The 20737-nt window shown below is 33.9% G+C and overlaps 1 protein-coding gene across 1 annotated transcript; it reads right to left on the bottom strand.

Annotated features, from left to right (window-relative positions):
* Positions 1 to 12086: 12086 nt before the first annotated feature.
* Positions 12087 to 17163, bottom strand: LOC141713230 (NADPH--cytochrome P450 reductase 1-like). Its single transcript, XM_074516548.1, has 18 exons — positions 16645 to 17163; positions 16485 to 16544; positions 16304 to 16380; positions 16111 to 16168; positions 15941 to 16024; positions 15805 to 15841; positions 15560 to 15629; positions 15262 to 15453; positions 15066 to 15158; positions 14664 to 14889; positions 14504 to 14587; positions 14269 to 14420; positions 14009 to 14105; positions 13643 to 13792; positions 13482 to 13559; positions 13260 to 13382; positions 12925 to 13038; positions 12087 to 12523 (listed from the first exon to the last, which is right to left on the bottom strand). The coding sequence occupies exons 1-18, from the start codon at positions 16999 to 17001 to the stop codon at positions 12443 to 12445; spliced, it is 2133 nt and encodes a 710-aa protein (XP_074372649.1). The 5' UTR covers positions 17002 to 17163; the 3' UTR covers positions 12087 to 12442.
* Between the last annotated feature and the right edge of the window lie 3574 nt (positions 17164 to 20737).

Below are 20737 nucleotides of genomic sequence, written 5' to 3'. Positions count from 1 at the left end.
AGCAGTCTTCGCAATTGGATAAAACTTCACCAGAAACTTTTGCGGAAGATCTTTCCAAGTACTGATAGACCCAGCTGGTTCAGAATGTAACCAGTCCTTAGCTTTATCCCTCAGAGAGAATGGGAAAAGCCTCAGCTTGATAGCCTCATCAGTCACACCATTATATTTGAAAGTACTGCAGATCTCGACAAAATTCCTTATGTGCATGTTGGGGTCTTCAGTCGCAGCACCTCCGAAAGAAACAGAATTCTGCACCATCTGAATAGTGCCCGGCTTGATTTCAAAGTTATTGGCCTCAATAGCCGGGTGCATGATGCTAGACTGAATGTCATCAATTTTGGGCCGAGAAAAGTCCATAAGAGCTGGATCTGCCGGAACTAAACGATCACCCATGGTTACTGGCTCTTTCTGCTCACTTCCTGAATCCGAATCTTTACAATCTATCTTCTCCGGAATATCAAGAACTTCGTCTGTCTCCTCAGCTGTATCTAAAGTCCTCTTGCGAGTACGAGAACGAGTTTGCATAAACGCTCGCTAAAGTACCTGAAACACAACCGGAAACAATAAGTAACACGTCTTAATCACTGAGTCCTAATGACCAATGATGGTAAGTACATAAACTAAACAAATACGCCGAGTCCCCAGCAGCGGCGCCAAAAACTTGTTAGGGCGAAAACACGCGCTAATAACACACGCAAGTATACGCGTTCACAAGTAATATAGAATACTTTCTAGTTCGTTCCCACAGAGACTCAGACTAATTATGTTCAATTAAACTCACTCACCAGTGTATGATTACTTCTCAATGTTAAGACAATAACACTTAGAATTGATTAACTAATTATTAACTACAATTAACTACTAGAATTCAACACTTAATTAACACTTAAATTAACAATATTAAAACACTCATGAGATCACAACTTCATTACTACTTCCTTCAATAGCTATTGTTATTACCCTTAGCATGCAACAGTGATGATATTAATCGAATAACACGAAACTAATAAAAGCCAACTTTCATTGTACTAATACCATTCTACCAAATATCCACAATTAAGATAGAAGTTGAATAGGCATCTATTATATTGAGTCCCTATATGTCTACAGAAATTGACAACATAACGATTTAAGCATAATTTATTCCTTTTGATTACATAGGGCGGATAAAACGGTTAGAGTTACCCACTAATCATGCATACTCGTACATGAACCTATGCTAGCATGGCAAGTTCTAAATCTCAAGATCCACCGTCGCTTCACAAGAGATTAACATCCTATCTTATATGTTCGCGACGCACATAAAAAGAATACGCACAACCAATACTAGATATCATACAATCATCACACAGTAAGGTATTAAACAACTAACTAAAGAACTCCATAGTAGATCCGTTACAACCCCGTGATAACGATTAGCCCATGATAGCACTCATCGTCATCATGGGTTCATATGAAAACATGATAATAACACACGAGAATAATAACTAAAACTACTTATATTAAACCAGTGCGTCACAAGAGTAAATAGGTTCAAAGTAAAGAAAACTAGCATCCAACGTTACAACGAAATAAAGAATCACAAGAAAATATGCTTCCTCTTCGTTGTGGTGTGCTAAAACGGTCTTCTTCCTTATCTCCTTGCTCTTCGATTAATACTACGATCCAACCTTTTTGAAACGTCTCTGAAATCTACTTATATAGGAGTCCCATAAAATCCAGATAACTCAGAAGTTGGAAGCCAAACAGAAATAGGAGTCTAAAATAATTAAATCTGATTTTCCGTCCTTGCGCGGTCGCTTAGCATTCCTGAGCGGGCGCTCAGCCCCCTTCTGGAAACTGATCTGTTTTTCTCCCGTTTCTTCGCTGCAATCTGCTCCTATCTTCCCACTTGCAACACTAACACATGCCAAGGCTTATTATTGATGAATTCTCTCCCTAAATGCAACTAATACCCTGAAATGCATAAACACTAGAAAAACGCATCAAATACACAAAATACTTGATTTCAAGATACCAATTCAACCTATTATAATACGTTCTAAGTGGTATAAAATGCCACTTATCAATATTCAATTATTGGAGCAGGTTAATATGATATATATATATATGTGCATGCATGTTTCGTAATCTTGATATTTCATTATCAATTCAATTGTTCTAAACTGCATAATACCTATGCTAGAGATAGACATTATTTGGTATACCCTTAGTATAGGGGACCCAAAGTTCATTTTCCTAAAACCTGGAGGCGAGGTTCCCGAGTATATATTATATAGTTTTCTATAACTAATAATCGAATAAGGTATATTCGATGGTTTTGAATAATAATCAAACTTATATTCAATTATTCAAATAAAGATCGTACTTTCGTATAAGTATATCTTTTGTTATTTATTATTCGTTTCAAGTATGAGTTTTAAAACTTCTACTTCTATTATTTTTATAAAGATTATCATTTATGGGAATATTATTTAAATAATAATATTCAGATATTTTCTAACATATCAGGACTAATTTGTTTTATTAAATCATCATTACTCCAAACATTCTTAAAAATGTTTTCGAGTCTTCAAAATGATTTTAAAAGTTAGAGCGGATCTTAAAACTCATTTTCCTTATTTTATTAAATCATCATTACTCCAAACATTTTTCAAAATGTTTTCAAGTCTTCAAAATGATTTTAAAAGTTAGAGCGGATCCCAAAACTCATTTTCAAATTTCAGATCTTTCTTTTGAAGGGGATTTAAATACTCGCTCGAAACCTAAGGGATCCGGCTCCGTGGTGTATTTTTGGCGCAACGAAGTTGCCAATTTGATGAAAGAGTTTGATTACTTGCCCAATATTCGGGAAGAAAGCTCAATCAAAATACGTCGGCATAAGCGACATGGGCTCAGCGGGAGTCCATCAAGGTGTAAGTGGCTGAGTGGAAGTCCATCTAAGCGTAAGTGGCTGAGTGGAAGTCCAGCATAAGGTCATAATGCGGCCAGGGTGATGACCAGTGGAGAATTCATCCATCTACTATTAGAAAAGGTGACTTAATTGGTATCTTTTCCTGATCAACAAGATATCAGGTTTATGTCAAAGTTTCTTCTTTCCAAAATTCTTGGGAATGACATCTCTGCTTATACTTTTCTTAGAAGAAGTGAGTATGAGATGTATATATATAGGTATATATATAAATATATATATATATATATATCGGGACTTATTGAAGTATCTCGTAACTTTATTTCTTTCAAATGATATTTCAAAGATTAAATCTATTCAAGTCTTATCTTATAGTCTCATCTATGTGATGAACTTTCGAAAACTTATTATACTTTGAACAGTGGTAGTTCAAGTAGTTTTCTAAAATGATATAAGTATATCGAAATATTTTGTAACTTCATCTTCTTTTAAGCTTATATCTAGTAAGTAATTATTATAAGAACCCTAATTTTTGGTAATATTTTAAAACTTCTGTGAATAGTAACTTGAGCTGATTAAGTAATACGTATGGGGATCATCATAAAATGAATAGTGGAATTTTGAGAATCCGAGATCATATTCTTGTTTATCGAGGAAAATAAGTGAATGTAAAAGCCGAAGGAATTTGAAGATTCACGATTATACTACGTGTTTTCATATCCGTAAAGAATGGCGTAGAACCGGGAATACTACGTGAAATAAATAATATATCAAGGTATTTCTATGATCAAGAGAAGGAATGGAATTGGTTATAGGATTATAAGCGATAAAAGAAATCGCTACGAAATAAGTCGTTATACGTGGAAACTATCGGAATGGAACGACAATTGCGTTTACGATAAATAAACGAATGAGAAATTAAATCCCATGCAAGTTGGCCATGCATAACCAAGTCCTAACTAGTATTAGGAGTGTAACTAGATGATTAGAAGTTAAATAGAATAGTTAGTGGAATAGTGTTGAATAGTGATGGGAGACAAACAAGTACACAAGCCATACTTCTCCCTTTTCTCATTTCACCACACAATCAAACCAACCCATACCTTTGCCAAATTATTGTCAAATCTGCTGCATACATCCCATATATTCATTATACACTCCCACACTTTATCCAAAAAAGAAAACAACCCCTTTTTCCTCACTTAATGCTCTCCCATTTTTCATTTCAGCAGTTCGGGTTTTCTGAGCAAGGGAGAAACAAAAAATTCATAACTCAAAATATACTCATTCAAATATCATGAAATTTTTACCATAGCTTCTCTATGTCATGGGTAAGCTTCGTACCAAATTTCAGCCTCAAATTATCTTTTTGAAATTTTATAAAAATGTTTGAATGATGTGCTGAAAGGTAACTCTGAAATTCTAACTTGTTTCTTGGTTTTGTTTCTTAAGGATCTAGCCCTTCTAAGTGTTTTCTAAGCAAACCAAGCCTCAATCATCCTAGAACTAACCTTCCTAGTGTCTAAGAAGGTATAAATTTCAACCCTTTAAGTTTTATGGTTGGATTTAAGAGTTATGTTTGTTATAGAATTATGTTTGTTTGAGTTTGTATTGATTATGTTCTTGCTAAAGGCTTGAGATGTTGAGTTGTAATCCATGTATGTGGTACTAGATAGAGCATATAAGGTGTATGTGGGTGGATCTTGAGAAGTACTTGTGTTTATGATGGTTATAGGTAGTGATTGTGTTAAGATCAAGTAGTAGAAATTGAGGTTGGGCATTATTGCACTTGATCTGTGTTCTGCAGGACATTCGGCCATGAAAATGGTTAAAATTTGAAAAGCACTGGCCATGACTAGATATATCTTGTTTTTTAGTTTCTATACATGTGTAGATCATCATGAGAAGATCTACGGTTTAGGAGTTATGGTCGTTTTAGAGTAAAACATTTCTGCGATTAGCCAACTGCACTTAAGTCCACTTGCATGGTGATTTTGAAGGACTTAAAATAATTTCGAGATTCTGGAAAAATTATGAAAAATGCACATGACATTAGAAAAGACTTTCCAAAAAGAATTTTGAGAAAATATTAATTTTTCGATTTTATAAAAATATTTTGGTAAAGAAAGCGCAAGCGAGAAACGCGTAAAAACCTAGTTTTGACGCGCGTTTTCTCACGTTCGAGCTTAAAACTCGAAATGGACTTTCTAAAGTGAACGATCGATTTCAAAACTCGACCATGTTATAAAGTGAGAATATAAGTGTTGAGAATGTGACGATCGGAGATTCGTTATACTTGAGTAGTTGCGAAAGTTGCTTAATAAAAGCGAGACGTTAATCGCGTACTAACTTAGACCGTTGGTTCTTATTTATAGATCGCCAACCAAACACTAGAGACCATACCACTTCGATTACTCGAGGCAAGTTTTCGAAACCCTATCTCATACTATCCATGCTATATATATACTGTTGTGATATTGATGCCATGATTTACAGTTCAAATATATATGCCTGCCTATGATATCAATGCATACGAGTTATGCGATTGTTTACGAAAACAAATTTCGTTTTACATGAGTATGAGAAATTGAAACGTATTTCAAATATAATATATGATAATGGGAGTCGGAGATATTTTAATAACGATTTAATTCCAGAGAGAGCCGGACGCGAAAGATTTCTATTTCGATAAACAAAGTACGTTCGCGTAATATATATATCAAACGAACGATTGAGATTTTGACTTAAACTTCGAGAAATATTGGTTTATTCATTTAAGGGACACCCTGACTTGTTTGATTATTTTATAAAGCGATACTTAAGGGATTATTAAATATCCAGAAAGTATTTAAAAATATACTGTATAGTTTATAAATCATTTCACGTTATTTAATAAAGATTTATCTATTCAAAGAGCAATTATAGGATACCAAATCCTGTTTTGATTATTTGATTAAGGTGTCTCCATTCGTTGGACCTTATTCAGAAATATTTTGTATTTAAGGTTTTTTATTAATTCATTGAACCTTAATTAGAAATACTTTGTACTTAAGATTTTATCAATTCATTGAACCATATTCAGAGATATTTTATATATAAGGTTTTTATCAATTCATTGAACCTTACACAAAGATGTTTTATTTATAAGATTTTATCAATTCATTGAATCCCTCTTAAATTATTATGAGACCTTAGATATTTAATATCTTCAGACTTCTAAAAACTTATTTAAAAATAGACATAGTTCCCAAAGTTACTTTCTAAATTATTCAAAACTCTTGAAAGAGATTAATCATTTGAAACGTATCAAAACCTTAGGAAACTTAGTCTAGAAGCATAAGAGTTTTGCTTCTTCATTCAATAAAGAACAAGTGAGTAATATATGTGTCACCCTACTACAGATAGGGATTTGAAAATGATTTTAAATTCAAAATTCCGACAAGTCCCAAAGATCAATTGAGTTAAAAGTGATGAATAAATCATCTTATTTAAAGGTCAACTTTTAACGACCTATTCCTTCGAAAAAGGATTTTGAGCAAAAGATATAATTGTCTTGGGACTGGAATGTGGCCTGCCCGGCACGGAGTGGTATCGGGCAGTGACCAGGCACGGAGTGGCGCATTATGCAAGCGCGGAGTGGCGCATTGTACGGTTATATGGTCTATGTGACCATTGACTTTCGGACTTGCACGGCAATGGGAAACCACTGTGTAGTGTCTTGATGAGCCCAAAGGCGGCTAAGTTTGTATTCCTTCTACTAGTAGAGAAAATTTCGTATTCGGATGATCACCGATACGTGGTTTATTCCAGTATAGTCCCTTTCTTCCATTTTGGAAAAACTGTTGTGAAATATACAACAGAGAGCCGATAAGGCTGAGTTTTAAACAAGGATATTGATGATTATATATCAAATCCATTTGAGAAATCTGCCAATAAGGCTGAGTTTTAAATTGGGATGTTGATGAATATATATCACACCCATTTGAGAATCTTTGTTCGAGTAACATCTTGAGATTTTGAAATAAAATGAGTACGAGTATAAAATGATTTTGAGAAAGAGATGAATACAAGTATCTAGTGGATATACTATTGTAGTTGATTTTGAGAATATTATAAATTTGACAAGCATATAAACTTTCAGAATGCTTTGGAGATACAAAGTATAATTATTGGTTTCATTTATCCTTGCATACTTAATTATGGGGATATATACCTTGCTGAGCTATAATGCTCACCCTTGCATTTATATATCATATCAGAACAGACTACTAGCATGGATTAGACCAGGACTGCTGTCCGTAGGTGGGTAAGGAACGCTCGTGAGTTCTGTAGGCTTTTTGTGCGCCAGCCCCGTCAGGTAGATAAGTGGAGATGATTTATTTGATACTGTTTCCAAGCATATAACCTGTGTGTGTGAGAGTTTGAATAAAAGGTCGAGTAATATTGTGAAAAGAGAATTATTTAATTAATAAGTGATCGTAACGACCCGAATTCACGACCTTGGATTTGGGGGTGTTACAATTATCTTACACTTGATAAAGATTTTCAGTAAGTTATCAATTCAAATACTTGCTTTATTGATTAATCTATATATTATCTTGCGAGCTGTAATGCTCACTCTTTCTTCATTTCTTCATCACACAACAACAGTTAGGAAGGATGGCCAGACTCAAGAAGACCCGGCGCAAGAGCGTGGGAAGCGTCCCGTGTCTTCTCGTTGATATCATAGCTGCCATAGCTGCAGAGGTAGATCTATTTGTAGACATGGCATTCTACTTTTGGGAATCAATTATGTATAATTATAACTTGTGTTGGATAATGGCAACAATCGGTAAACTTATTAAGTAATCATTTTGGGTTGTAATAACTTTTAACTTATAGATTTCAACGATTTTACTTATTTCAATTTCATATCTGAAACTATAACGTGTTGTGGTGTGTGTTATTGTGGGGTCACAGCATGAGGTTATTTATTTTTAATTAAGTTAAGTGATATTTATGGAAAGAAAGACCGTGATGACCCGGATCCCCGACCCCGGATCTGGGGGTGTTACAACAAACCACGAAAGTTGTAGATAACGAAAAGACCTTTCCGAAAAGTCCAGAATCAACGAATTCCGAATTACGATAAATTTTCTACGAATTTTACAAGATTGCTGATTTTTGTGTAAAAAACCCTACGAATTTTGAATGTAAAAACAAGGAATACGAATATGGAGTATTATAACGATACAAAAACTTGTTTCTTAACCTACAAGTTATCCATATAAATTCTGATCCAAATTCTAGGCACATTAGTCTAATTTAATTTTAAATCCTAGTCTTTATCTAGTTTTAACCATTTTATTCTATTATTCTATTATCAATCTAATTTAAAAAATTATGGGATATTACACTAGCATACAAGGAAGTGGGCCATGGTCACATGTGCATGATTTTCTATCTTTTTCTCATTGTAACTGGCGACTCCAACTACAGAAAGGCTAGGTGATTCGTTTTGCCTTTGAAAGTAATCAAACAATGATCATTAAAACTCCACGGTCGATTAGGGTAACAAATAAGCTCAATTGAACTTAGTTTCTGCTCTAGTTTCTTCCCTGTTGCTCCTATAGAACGTTTTATCCCTTAAATTGTCCCGTATTCAAGTCTTCTCTCTGATTCTTTGCATTAACCATTTATCTTGCATATCCAGATAAAAATCCTCACTTAACAATTCTTATAATGACAATACTTAGATTCCTTTCACGAAACGCTGAAGCCTAGTACAACTGGTCTGGTTCACAAACGATTAACTTCGATTCAGGTCTTCGTATTATATCCTTGATTACATTGTTAACAGGTCACTGGCGCTTGAACATATAAATGAACTCCTGTCAGTGAGTATAACTTCAAGACTGCATCTATCTTTTTTAACTACTGTCTATACACTGTCTTCAATTCTTCAGATTCCTATGTTTTGAACACTGTCTATCTTCAATTAATGCCAATACACTGAAATCTTTTGATGACACTTTTACACTGAATCTTCAACACTTCCGAAACCTTGAAAGTCTTTAACTTTATTCTCCACTGAGGCATGAATTGTTAGTGTTTGTTCCCTAGAGACAACACTATGATGTTTTAGTTTAAAACATTTGGATTATTAATATTTATGTTCTATCGATTATTCCTTTTATAATTTATTAATTATTAATTTACTGCGATATAATGTTAGATCAATAAATGTCCTTAAAATATGATATGTGAATTCTATATCTCTACTTACGTGACTTAGAATGATATTATGAGAATAGTATCAATATTCCTAAAGGTCCCCAGTCGAGTATTATTATTAAGGGACAATAATAATGCATTAAGACTGGTGTGTTTTTTGACTGGTGATTACATCTCATTGATCATAGGTATAGTGATACTAAAATCAAAAACATAAGAAGATGTAAATATACATGGTGCTGGATAGACCCAACGTGAGATTCTACATGTCTGTTGTGTCATAAGTAATTCTCACTGTGATAATGATGTAATAGTTCTTAGACTTGAAATCATTATATTTTTATACGAGAATTAATGTATTTTCATTACATTAAAAGTTACCTTTGACCGGGTAATGATAAAAGTGCATTTCGGGTATATTATGAATCGTATGAGAAATATGAATGATTTATAAAGGATTTAACCCTCCTAATTTAAGGAGTGATATTATTGGCCTCTTGTGTGAGCTAGACTATATAAATGCGGGGACACGCTTAAATGTTGATTTGATATGATAGTCTACTCATTGATCAAGGAAACTTGGATTAAAATTATGATGAGGATGACACATTACATGTCTCTAGTTTAATCTATAATATTTGGTTAAAGGGATTATATTACATGATACATTATCACGAAAGGTTTAATCGAATCACCGATTTAATTATTATTATTTGGGTAGCAATGATGTATTACTAGATGTCGGGGTCACACACAAAGAACGTTTGAATGAGAAATAATTTAAATTATGAATTTAAATTAAATAAATAATTTGTTTTATTTATTTAATTAATTAAGTACGACTTAATTAATTAAATAAATAAAATAGAGAAATTACATAAATTAATTCTGAAATAAGTTATTAATTAAGTGTGACTTAATTAAATAATAAATTGGGATTTCAGATTAGTATTAATTATAATTAGATTATAATTAGAAAACTCATTCTTCTCTCAATATAAACTTTTTGAGGGCGCCCGCAAGGGTTGACTCAGTTGGTTAAAGAGGAGATAATTATGCTCTTGGTCACAGGTTTGAATTCCACGGGATGGGAATTTATGTTTATGCCTCCTGAGTCAGAGCATGTCGCTTAAATGCGGTTTACCTTGGTTCATGTGGTTTGCAGGCTATTGCGTGAACCCGTAGGGTTTACCCAGTGCGCATCCGAAGGGTAGCGGGTACGGGTTATCTACGATAAAAAAAAACTCTTTGAGGGCTGATTTATAAATAAAAAGGATACATACATGGTTTACAAAACCCTAGCCGTTCAAGGAGAAAGAGGGAGAGAGGCAGAGATGAAGTTTTCGGGTGCTAGTACACATCAATCCTTCAAGAAAAGTGTTTGTGTGGATACCGTCAAGCGTCGATCGCGAGAGCGGGATACGTGGTGATTCAACAAGGTTTGGAACTTCATTATTTCTCCATTAATGAACTCTGAAAGCTTCTTTAAGGTTAAGATTCTTACTACGAATTAAATATTTATTTTCGCATGGATCATGCGTAGGGTTTCAATTTTATTCTGAGTTTAATTTAGTTTTTCATCGATTCCGTTGTGTTTATATGCTCGAAACCCTTCATGAACATATTAATGAACTTCTTTCAGTGATCTGTAAATAGACTTCAAGCCTTCTCCTAATCTTTTGATTCTTTGTATTTGTCATGTCTTCATTTCTTACTGATTTCTTATGTAGACGTAGTATTATTCGTCTGTCCTGTTCTAGTGTTGATCTAGTGTTGAGTTATCACATATACTATTTGTACAACTACCTAGTCTCACCAACAACTAAACTTAAATACAATATAGTTCGGTTCTGTTCGAGTACAATGTTCGTGAGCCAGTCATGAGCAATATTAGTGAACATACTCGTTGATATAAATTCTGAATAAATATATGAATTACTAGTTACATGTTCTCATAAAATTTTATGAACACACACCTTATAACACAATATTTAGTTAATAATTGTGTGTATATAATTCAATAAATAGATATACCATTTTATTTAAGCCATTTTTATGTTTACATGATTTAAATTATAATACATATTGGATGATAAATGTAAAACTATTTTATATAACGTGTGTTTATGTATTCGGTTAGCTTTTATAAATCATTGTTTAAATAAAATTAAAGTAATTAAATCAAAATCAGGTTGCTAAAATCTCAATTTTTTTGTTTGGTTTGTAAAATTTTAAAAAATACAAATAATTGAAACTCATGCAAAAATTCGGAAATTGTGAGAACGAGTTCAATTGTTTGTGATTAAAATATCATGGAAAATATTAATGAGTTGTGATTAAGAGTTCGTGAACAATTATAATGAGTTGTTAGTTGAACCATAATTTGTGAGTTGTTCGTGAACATATTCGTAAGCAATTATTTTCTCAATAAGTCGATACACAAACAAAAATTGTGACGCGATAAAAATCCGAGTTCAAGTTCGAGTTCGATATTTTTTTAACGAGTCAACACATGAACACTTAATAGTGGATTTGGTTCGCCTCATTTACACCATAATCACGTATGTACTCGAATTTTACAAATTTAAATACTCAGCTTATCGAGTTTCTGTAACCCTACTCTGATTTTTACAAATTTAAATACTCAACACCTGCTTGTCGAGTTTTTGTACACTTCTAAATGTCAACGATCTGCATTACACAATTATGACTTCTTAATCAACTCACCTCCCCAGTCCCCACCAGCAACCTCTGAGTTAAACTCCCGACCACCTCTTCTACTAGGAGGTCAAGGAATTTATTGCATTTTCAAAGTTTATGTTGACTATCAGTAATTTTAATCGCCTTTATTCATACTTGTTATAAGATGTGAGAGGTCTTGGTCATTGGTTTTCGGTTTTCCTAACAATTAAAGGGACAAAACAAGATGGCAATCAAATCCAATAAGCAAATCTCCAATCACTTTCTCATCTTACCTTGTAACCTGTAAGCATACCAGCATACCATTGTATCATTATTGCAACAAAGGTACATATATTTCCTTTTACGTCTTCACTACCTCATGATGATACATTGTCTTGGTCATTGTTTACACAATTTTTTCGCTATGAATCTAATACATATATGTGTGTATACTACAAAGGGACAAAAAGAATTTAACTTTAAAATTACAAAAGAATATTACGGTATGCGACATCAACAACAAGGTTGCAGAGTCTGTAACCTTCAGCATTTCATATTTTGCAAATCAGTTCAGATCTTGATCCCTATTAAGTTGGCATCAACAACTTTAGAGAGAGTGGGACACTGCGAAAGTTATTACCACACATCACGAAGGTATCGTCCACTGATCTGAAGATTTTTTACCAAACTCTCAGCCTTACTGCTGTCCAAATCTCCCTGAAATCATAATCCATTTACCTATTAGTCAATTACTATTTTCAAAAAAACACTCAGCGATCATGATTAGGAATATAAACCAAATGCTACTATAATTTTTTTTATCTTCTGCCTATTCTCTTTCTAGTTACTTCAGAGTGCTTGTTTGTGTGCTTTACTTGGTATTTTATCATCATTTCCAGCATATTTTTTGGGGTCTCTATGTTTGGTTTGGTTTTTAGACAACATCTAGACAGTTCCCTATGTTATTATCTATATATACATGGAGTTTCGTCCTTGGCCAAACGAAAGCATGGGCATCACATCACTATCACGATATGATAGGCTAATGAAACAAACTTTGCAATGTGAGTAATTCATAAACTTTTGTTGCATAATGAAGATAAATTGTGTCAGCATACCTGTTCTTGTGCAATAGTGTGGAGCATCCGATGAACATCTCTGGCCATGCCCTTAGCATCACCGCAAACATAAATATATGCTCCCTGAGAAACCATGTCCCAAATCTCTGCAGCCTAGTCAAACAAGAAGGGAGAGAGAGAGAGAGAGAGAGAGAGAGAGAGAGAGAGAGAGAGAGAGAGAGAGAGAGAGAGAGAGAGAGAGAGAGAGAGAGAGAGAGAGAGAAAAGGAAAGATTAAAATCTTACAATGACTGGAGTATAAATAAATTGAAAATTCAAATGTGACGACTCTATAAGCTTGAAAATTTAAACATGGAGACTCTATAAGCTCCATACTTTCTGGCTCATCTTATGTTGCACATATTCCTTTGTTGAGCCCTCGCGTGAGAACGCCACAACCATCTCAGACATTGCACCAGCTTCCACAAAGTTGTTGAGCTCGTCATTGTAAATAAAATCCTGAAATAACAGGCCATATTGAAGTCAGATCATTTAAATGAAATAAAATCCCTGTGACACATTCAGTCATGCGCTATAAATGATTAAATGATTACTTACCAATTTCCTGTTCCTGCATCCGAAATATAATACTGCAGGTCCCAGCTCCATGCCAGATTCTTTCAAAGCTAATCTTTCCTGAAACCAGTTAGACATAATATTATAAGAATATGGAAAAGAAAAATAAAGATGACAATTGAAACATCGTGTTGCACAAATACCTGAAGGAATCCCCTAAAAGGGGCCAATCCAGTGCCAGGACCAATCATAATAATAGGCACTTTAGAATCAGACGGAAGCTTAAAATTAGACTGTCTAACGAAGATGGGTGCCCAGCTGCAATCATCGCTTTCCTCCAATGGCACAGCATTCTGTAAATGGATACATATTTATTCTGAAATAATTAAGCATTTAACAGAAAGAATCTCTGCTTGCTACATTGGAACACCGAGATCTAGATAAAAGAAAGCAAGTTTTTTTATTGCAAAGGATAGAGTTAAATTTATTATGTCATTTAAACCTCCACATTAACAAAAACCCCTCTTAAGTAATTACCAACCTCATCGGTACATGGGTTAAAAAATTACCTTTATCCAAGTTGAACAGACGCCTTTGTGGATTCGTCCTGCAGGAGTTCTCTCATTAACCAATGCACAAGTAACATGAATTCTTGATGGAGCAATCCTGTATAATGTAAAAAAACATAGCCAAGGTTTGTTGAAGTAGACTAGATATTTTAAAACACTATGATTACATTAACATCCATTGATGAGTGTAACATATGCCTTCTTGGTAGGAAATCAGTAAAACGGTAAGCGAAAGAGCGAGGAAGTGGTGGAATATCTACCTTGGTGAGGAAGATATTGAATAGTATCTAGGCTGCAACCGTGGCACAACAGATGCAAAGAAAACCCCAAGCGGAGGTTTGGCCGATGGGAACTCTGTCAAGACCTCAAGCAGGCTTCTCTGACTGGCAACTATCCATTGAGCATATTCATCCTAAAGAAAAAACAATAAATGTTAATACAGCATAAAAAGAGATCAAACTTGACCCTTTGAGACATCATAAAAGGAATCCAAACCTTTCCAGCAGGAGATGCAAGAAATCTTAATCGTTCAGCTTCAGTAGGATCAGATGCATGAGCTGCAAGAGCAAGCAAAGCTGACTGCAAGACATAGAAATCCTTAGTCTTATTGAAAATGTAGATAAACAATGCATTAGCCAATAATTAGAGAACCTACCTTCTTCGGAGAACTTAAAAGATCTGCATATTTGGTCAGTGCCTGCCTCAAAGTGCAAGGTGGAAAAGGAGGTAGCAGGGAGCCTCCGCTAAGTGGTGTTCCATCCTCTGCCCCAGTGTGGATGGAGAAATAAGTGTCCGGTGATATAGCTAGTAATCTTTCAGCCTCTTCAACGATTTCAACCAGGTTTTCCGTGTACACTCCAACATGATCACCTGTCTCATATCTGAGTACGTAAACACATAACTGTTAATCTTTCTGTAAAATCGTGCTTTTTGACCGTTCTTCTTTGCATTTAAGTAGGAAAATGACTCAGTTTCCAACCTAAATAAAAGGCAAATAAATATATATATTGCTGCTAACAACAAACTGTAATATGACTAGATAAGGAAAGATATTTACGTGAGACCGGTGTGGGAAATGTCAAATTCCAGATGAGTGCAAGATCGATCAGATTCAGGGGTATGAAGCTCTCTTTTCACAGATACATTAGCTCTACACCCATAAAATATCATATAATCATAAATTAGGCTAGTGGGACTCTAAGAATATCAAATATTGAAAAGCAAGATGAAAATCCGAATCAATATTAAGATACCTGCAAGGATGTTGAGCATCATAAGTAGCATGACCATTTGACATACTAAAAGTTCTATCCAACAAAGATGAATCGGTTTGGTCATGAAAGACCACCCGATATTCTAATACAGCAGCAGTGTAAGGAGTGGCAGCAGCTCCATCCTCTTCATCCCGAAGCAGTTGGTCTAGCTCAGGCCACACCAACTCTCGCCTAAATTGACATTACTTAATTAAGGTAATCAAGCTTACATTCAATAGTATAACAAAACTCAATCTATTTAACATATTGTGATATCATATTGCTAAAGTTGTAATACCATGCTGTAAAGTCATCCTCAATGCATTGATCATCATCTCCCATACCCACTGGAACAAGCCGCTTGGCACCTGCAAATGGTGAAAAGAAGATAACAAGTGTTAGATCAAAACATACACAGAACTTCACAATGGAAATTAACAAGATACGGCACGCAAGCAGTCATAGGCATCTCTAATGAACCCAACATTATCAATATATTTAACCTAAAACCAAAACAAAGAGAAAGTCTTTAGATTTATATACCCTGCTCTGCAAGGCCGTCATCCACATCCTTTGCAATCTATTATTCAGAAATTAACAACCAGTAAGTACAATTGTACAAGTGATATGAAATAGAATCTTTTTTTTTTTTTTTAATCTATAGGCATTTACTTCACACCTTGTTAAAATGCTCATACTGTCTGTTACCAAGACCAAATACTCCATACTGGAGATTGTTAAGCCATTCCCCCTTCTCTTTTCCCTGTTTGGAATTAATCTAAAATCAACTACAAATCCAATTTGACATGGACAAGTAGAAAAATCATATAACAGGCTACGGGAAATGACCTCTGAAAACCACTTGTAGAATCTAGCTGCGTTGTCCGTGGGTTCACCATCACCATATCTACACCGGCAATAAAACAATGAATTTACAAGGAGTTACTATATTCAAGCAAAACTGCAGAAACAATTAACATGGAGTGCAATATACATATAATGATCTAAATAAATAAACTAATCGATCATATATAGAACTCACGTAGCTAAGAAGAAAAAAGCAATGGTTTCTTTTTTGAATTTAGTCTGGTACTCGTCATCTTCAGCCGCATAATCATCCTGTAAAATGAACCACTCATTTAGTTTAGAGTTTAGTCAATCACATGTATAAAGTAAAAAAAGGATTGAAATGCATCAAAGTGACAAATAAGGTAAAAACTCACCAAATCAATAACTTTGAATGTAGCGTTTTGGTATCTGGCTTTAGCTTCCTCCGCAATTGCCTAAAGAAATCAATAATTATAAGATGATGTTGGAGTGTTAGTTTAAACACCGAAATGAGGTGGTTAATGAACACGCATAATACCGGGATACATAGGATACCTTAGCAAAGCCTTCAGCGGTACCGGTTTGCGTGCCAAAGAAGATAGTAACCTTGTTGTTAATGTTACCATCATCAACTTCCTCTTGTGGTTGAATCTTGGGTGCAACAAACTTAAGTGGCTCCAAGCTCTTAACCGACTTGTCATTCGATCTTCGCCACACGAAAACAACAACACATCCAATCAACACGGCAAATGAAGTGGTCAAAAGCATCAACAGCTCCCGATTCTCCAAAAGAGAAGGTGACGTAGAAACAACAGAGTGAGAGGAGTTGGTGAGGTCAGCACCGCCAGAAGCTCGTTTTAAAAAAGCAGCCATAAAATCAAACGGTGATAACTTGATATCTCCAGACTGCATATTTGGTGATATCTCGTAAAACCTTACTTACTTGAATAAGGAATATGTATATAACAAGCCGGCAGATGATAAGAAAGTGGAAGTAAATAATAGATTGTTGAATGTGGTTTGGGAGATGAGAACAAGGGAGACAGTTAGCAAAATATGGTTGAGAAAATACTCCCCTCCCCATACGGGCTTTTATCAAGGCAGGGGCACGAAAGCCAAGCCAACCAATTCAGACTCACCTACCACCTTCCCTCCCTCCCTCTGATTATTAAAGTCGGTCCCACATACTAATTCGGTGCAGTGCCTCTTCTTTTCTTCTTTTTTTATTTCCTCCATTACAATATTCAGATTCAAACCAATTTCACACATTAATACAAATTTACATATCAAATTGCTTCACCACAAAATCATTAATTCCATAAATTACTGATTAGTCAATTAAATATTCACCAATTCAATAAATTCCCGATTTATAGCCGATAAAATTATTCAATATTTAAAAATTATTCGATAAATCCCAATTGATACCTCAATTAAATAATTCTAATTTTTAAAATCTGTACACATAGATTAAATGTATAATTATAATTTTAATATTAACTATTTATGAATTAAATTGTACTATACAATTAAAGTTTGATAAGAATTTAATTGAGTTTTCCATGGCTCAAAACTCAAAAGTCACACAATTTAATATTTCAGGTTCATACGTTACTTTGGTTTCGAAATATAAGTTTTTTTAAATTTTTTACGCGAATTTAAGTTGAATAAATAAGATAGCTTCATAAATTGTTTTTAAATTTTTTTTTACGAATAAAAATGTAATTTTTTTAAATTTTAATTTGAAAGAAAAGTTTTAAAATAAATATTCAAAATTATGAGCTTTAGTATGTGAAAAAAGTAAAAAAAACATTTATGGACAGAGGGAATAATATATTGTGTCTTTTTTAAAAATATTAAAATAAGTAACTCATAACGTAAAATGAATAAGTGACTTAAAAATAGAATATTTATGACTTACATAAGTGTTTGGATAATTTTATTTATAAGTAGATTTTTTTAACGTAAATGAACTAAAGTAAATAATCTTTAAATATGATTATCCTAATTTGTGAATTTAAATTAGATTAATATTTAAAAACATAAATTTTAAAATCAAAGTTAATAAAAAATGAAAAATCTAAATAAATTTTAAAAAAATATGTCATTACTAATATCAACTAACTAATATTTATAAGATTTTTTTGAAATAACTAATATTTATAAGTTATAAATTTGGTCGACAAAATAATTATTAATAAGTTAATACTAATTTATGAGTCGTAACTAAGTTATGAGTCACTTGTGTTTGACGTCGAGCTTAACTTGATCATTGTTTACGATCATTTAAAAGTTAAAACACTTAATATCTTTTGGTTTGTTAATATGACAGTTTTTTTTCTCTGTCAGTTTTGACAGTTTCCTTATTTCCTTATCATTAGATCTTAAAATCAAAAACAGGGAACCAAATGTTATTATCTTCTCCATTTTAATCATAGTATAGTAAATTTTGAACGCTTAAGCATCACAGTTTCATCATGGCACATCGAGAGGGGTCATTGGAAGAGATGTATGCTAAACTTACGCTAGAAGAAAAAGATGAAGGAGGCATTATAGTGGCAGAAACTGAGATCGTGGAACAGAGAGAATCGTATGTTCTTATTGGTAGATTTCTCACGGAAAAGAATATTAATTTTAATGTTATGCAGAATGTGTTGGCTACTTTGTGGAGGCCAAAAGAGGGGATGGAGGTACATGATATTGGAGGAATGCGATATTCATTCATTTTCTATCACAAGATGGACGTACAGAAAGTCATTGAAGGTGGACCTTGGTCGTTTGAGCACGCAACCTTGGTTCTTCATGAATTGAAAGTGGGAGAAGATCCAGGAGCGGTTCAACTCAATGGTGTGGAAATGTGGGTTCAAATCTATGATATTCCAAGAGGATTTCTCTCTGAGAAAATACTGCAAAATGTTGGTGCATCGATGGGGCAATTTGTCAAAATAGATCCAACTACGTTCGATGGTGGGTGAAAGTCTTACGTAAGGATTAGAGTCTTGATCAATATAACAAAGCCGTTGAAAAGGAGGATGAAAACTAAAAGGGAAGGAGACAACTAGAGTTGGATTAATTTTAAGTACGAACATTTAGGTACTTTCTGCTTTGTTTGTGGTATCTTCGGACATTCAGAGCGTGATTGCAATATTGTGTACAATAATCCAGATAAGGTTATTGATAAAGCCTATGGGGTATGGTTACGAGCACCATCCAAAAACGCTGCTAAGGTGAATGCAGGTGCTAAATGGCTAAGAAATATGAATGATGCTAATAGTTCGTGGGCGAAGGTCAATAAGCAAGATGAGTCATTAACAGCCATTCACGGTGGTGGTCAGGAACAGGGCAGGTTCATGGAGGTAGATGGGATGATACGTGAGATACACGGGGATGCGGATAGTGTGGAGGTAAAATCGCGGGATTCTAGCAGTCAGGAGATAGGAGAAAAAGTTATGCCAACAAACTTTCAAAAATATTCAAATGCAGATAAAGAGGCAAATCATATGGCAAGTGATAAGGTTGTTATTGATCCTAAGAGACAACGTATAGTTGAAATAAAGGAAGTAAATAAGGAAGGCATTATGGGGGATTTGAATTTTGAATTACAAACAGACGTGGCAAAAAACTTGAAAATGGCGAGTTCTGGAGTCCTAGCCCGGAAAGGATTATGAGTTTCATAGCTTGGAACTGTCATGGTGTTAGGTCCCAATATGTTTGTAGAATGGGGGGGTTGAATACAAACTATATCGTTTAATCGAATTTAATGCGGAATAAAAAGGTGAAACAAAATTCAAGTTAAATAAAACTATTATTAAACTTGAAAGGTGTTACAACAACGGTATCGTTTACAAGGGATTAATCTCAAATAAATTATCACAAATCTAGAATAAATTCGACATGAACTTTTTCTATTTTTGCAATAAAAAGATCAAATGCTAAAAGCAATTTGAGATTAAATTCTAGGGATTTTGATCCGCTAGATAGTTACACAAGAACAAGAGAATGATTTCTAGTGGTTTCCGCTGCTCTATTCTGTCTGTTCTTGAGTAGTCGAGTGTATTCAATATCTTCCTTGATTGTCTGCTGCTGTTGACATTTATAATTCAATCAATAGAATTGAATTGTGTTGGCAAGACAATCGGTGAGAGTATTGAATGAACTGGTATGACTTTCGACAAGAATATTGAATGAACTGGCAAGACTATCAAATTGAACTGGCAAGACAATTCTCCTCCCTGCTAGAACTTTCGGTGAGACAATTAGAAATAACCTGGCATGACAATCGTTTTGACAATCTGGATTGTCATGTCAGTTCAAGTTTAATTGTCTTATTGAATTAAAACTGATTTTAATTCAAATACACTTCTGAAAATCAATAATATTAATTCGAAATTAATTAATCAATTAATTCAATTAATCAATAAATTAATCTTTGTAGATTTAATTTATTTTCTTAATTAAATTATATGACTTAATTAATTAATAGAGAATTAATACTACTCTTGAACTGCAACTATTCTTCTAAAAATCTTCTAAAAATTATGAATCAATTCCACCACTTCAATGTTGACACTCGATGTACTGTCTGGTTCATGAGTGACTAACTTCTGGGACGTTTCTTCATATCTTGACTTTAATAACTTGATTTTCT

Source organism: Apium graveolens, chromosome 3 (genome assembly GCF_009905375.1).
Source record: "Apium graveolens cultivar Ventura chromosome 3, ASM990537v1, whole genome shotgun sequence".
NCBI lineage: Eukaryota > Viridiplantae > Streptophyta > Magnoliopsida > Apiales > Apiaceae > Apium > Apium graveolens.
This window is presented reverse-complemented; position numbering and strand designations above follow the sequence as displayed.

Bases quoted from the DNA above. Each gene is read 5' to 3' on its own strand.
- LOC141713230 (XM_074516548.1), bottom strand. From the start codon at position 17,001: ATGCAGTCTGGAGATATCAAGTTATCACCGTTTGATTTTATGGCTGCT. The intron at 15,842-15,940 runs GTGTGAAGTAAA...TCTGAATAATAG, and splicing joins AGTATGAGCATTTTAACAAG to ATTGCAAAGGATGTGGATGA. The intron at 12,524-12,924 runs GTATGCTGACAC...TTATGATTTCAG, and splicing joins ACACTATTGCACAAGAACAG to GGAGATTTGGACAGCAGTAA.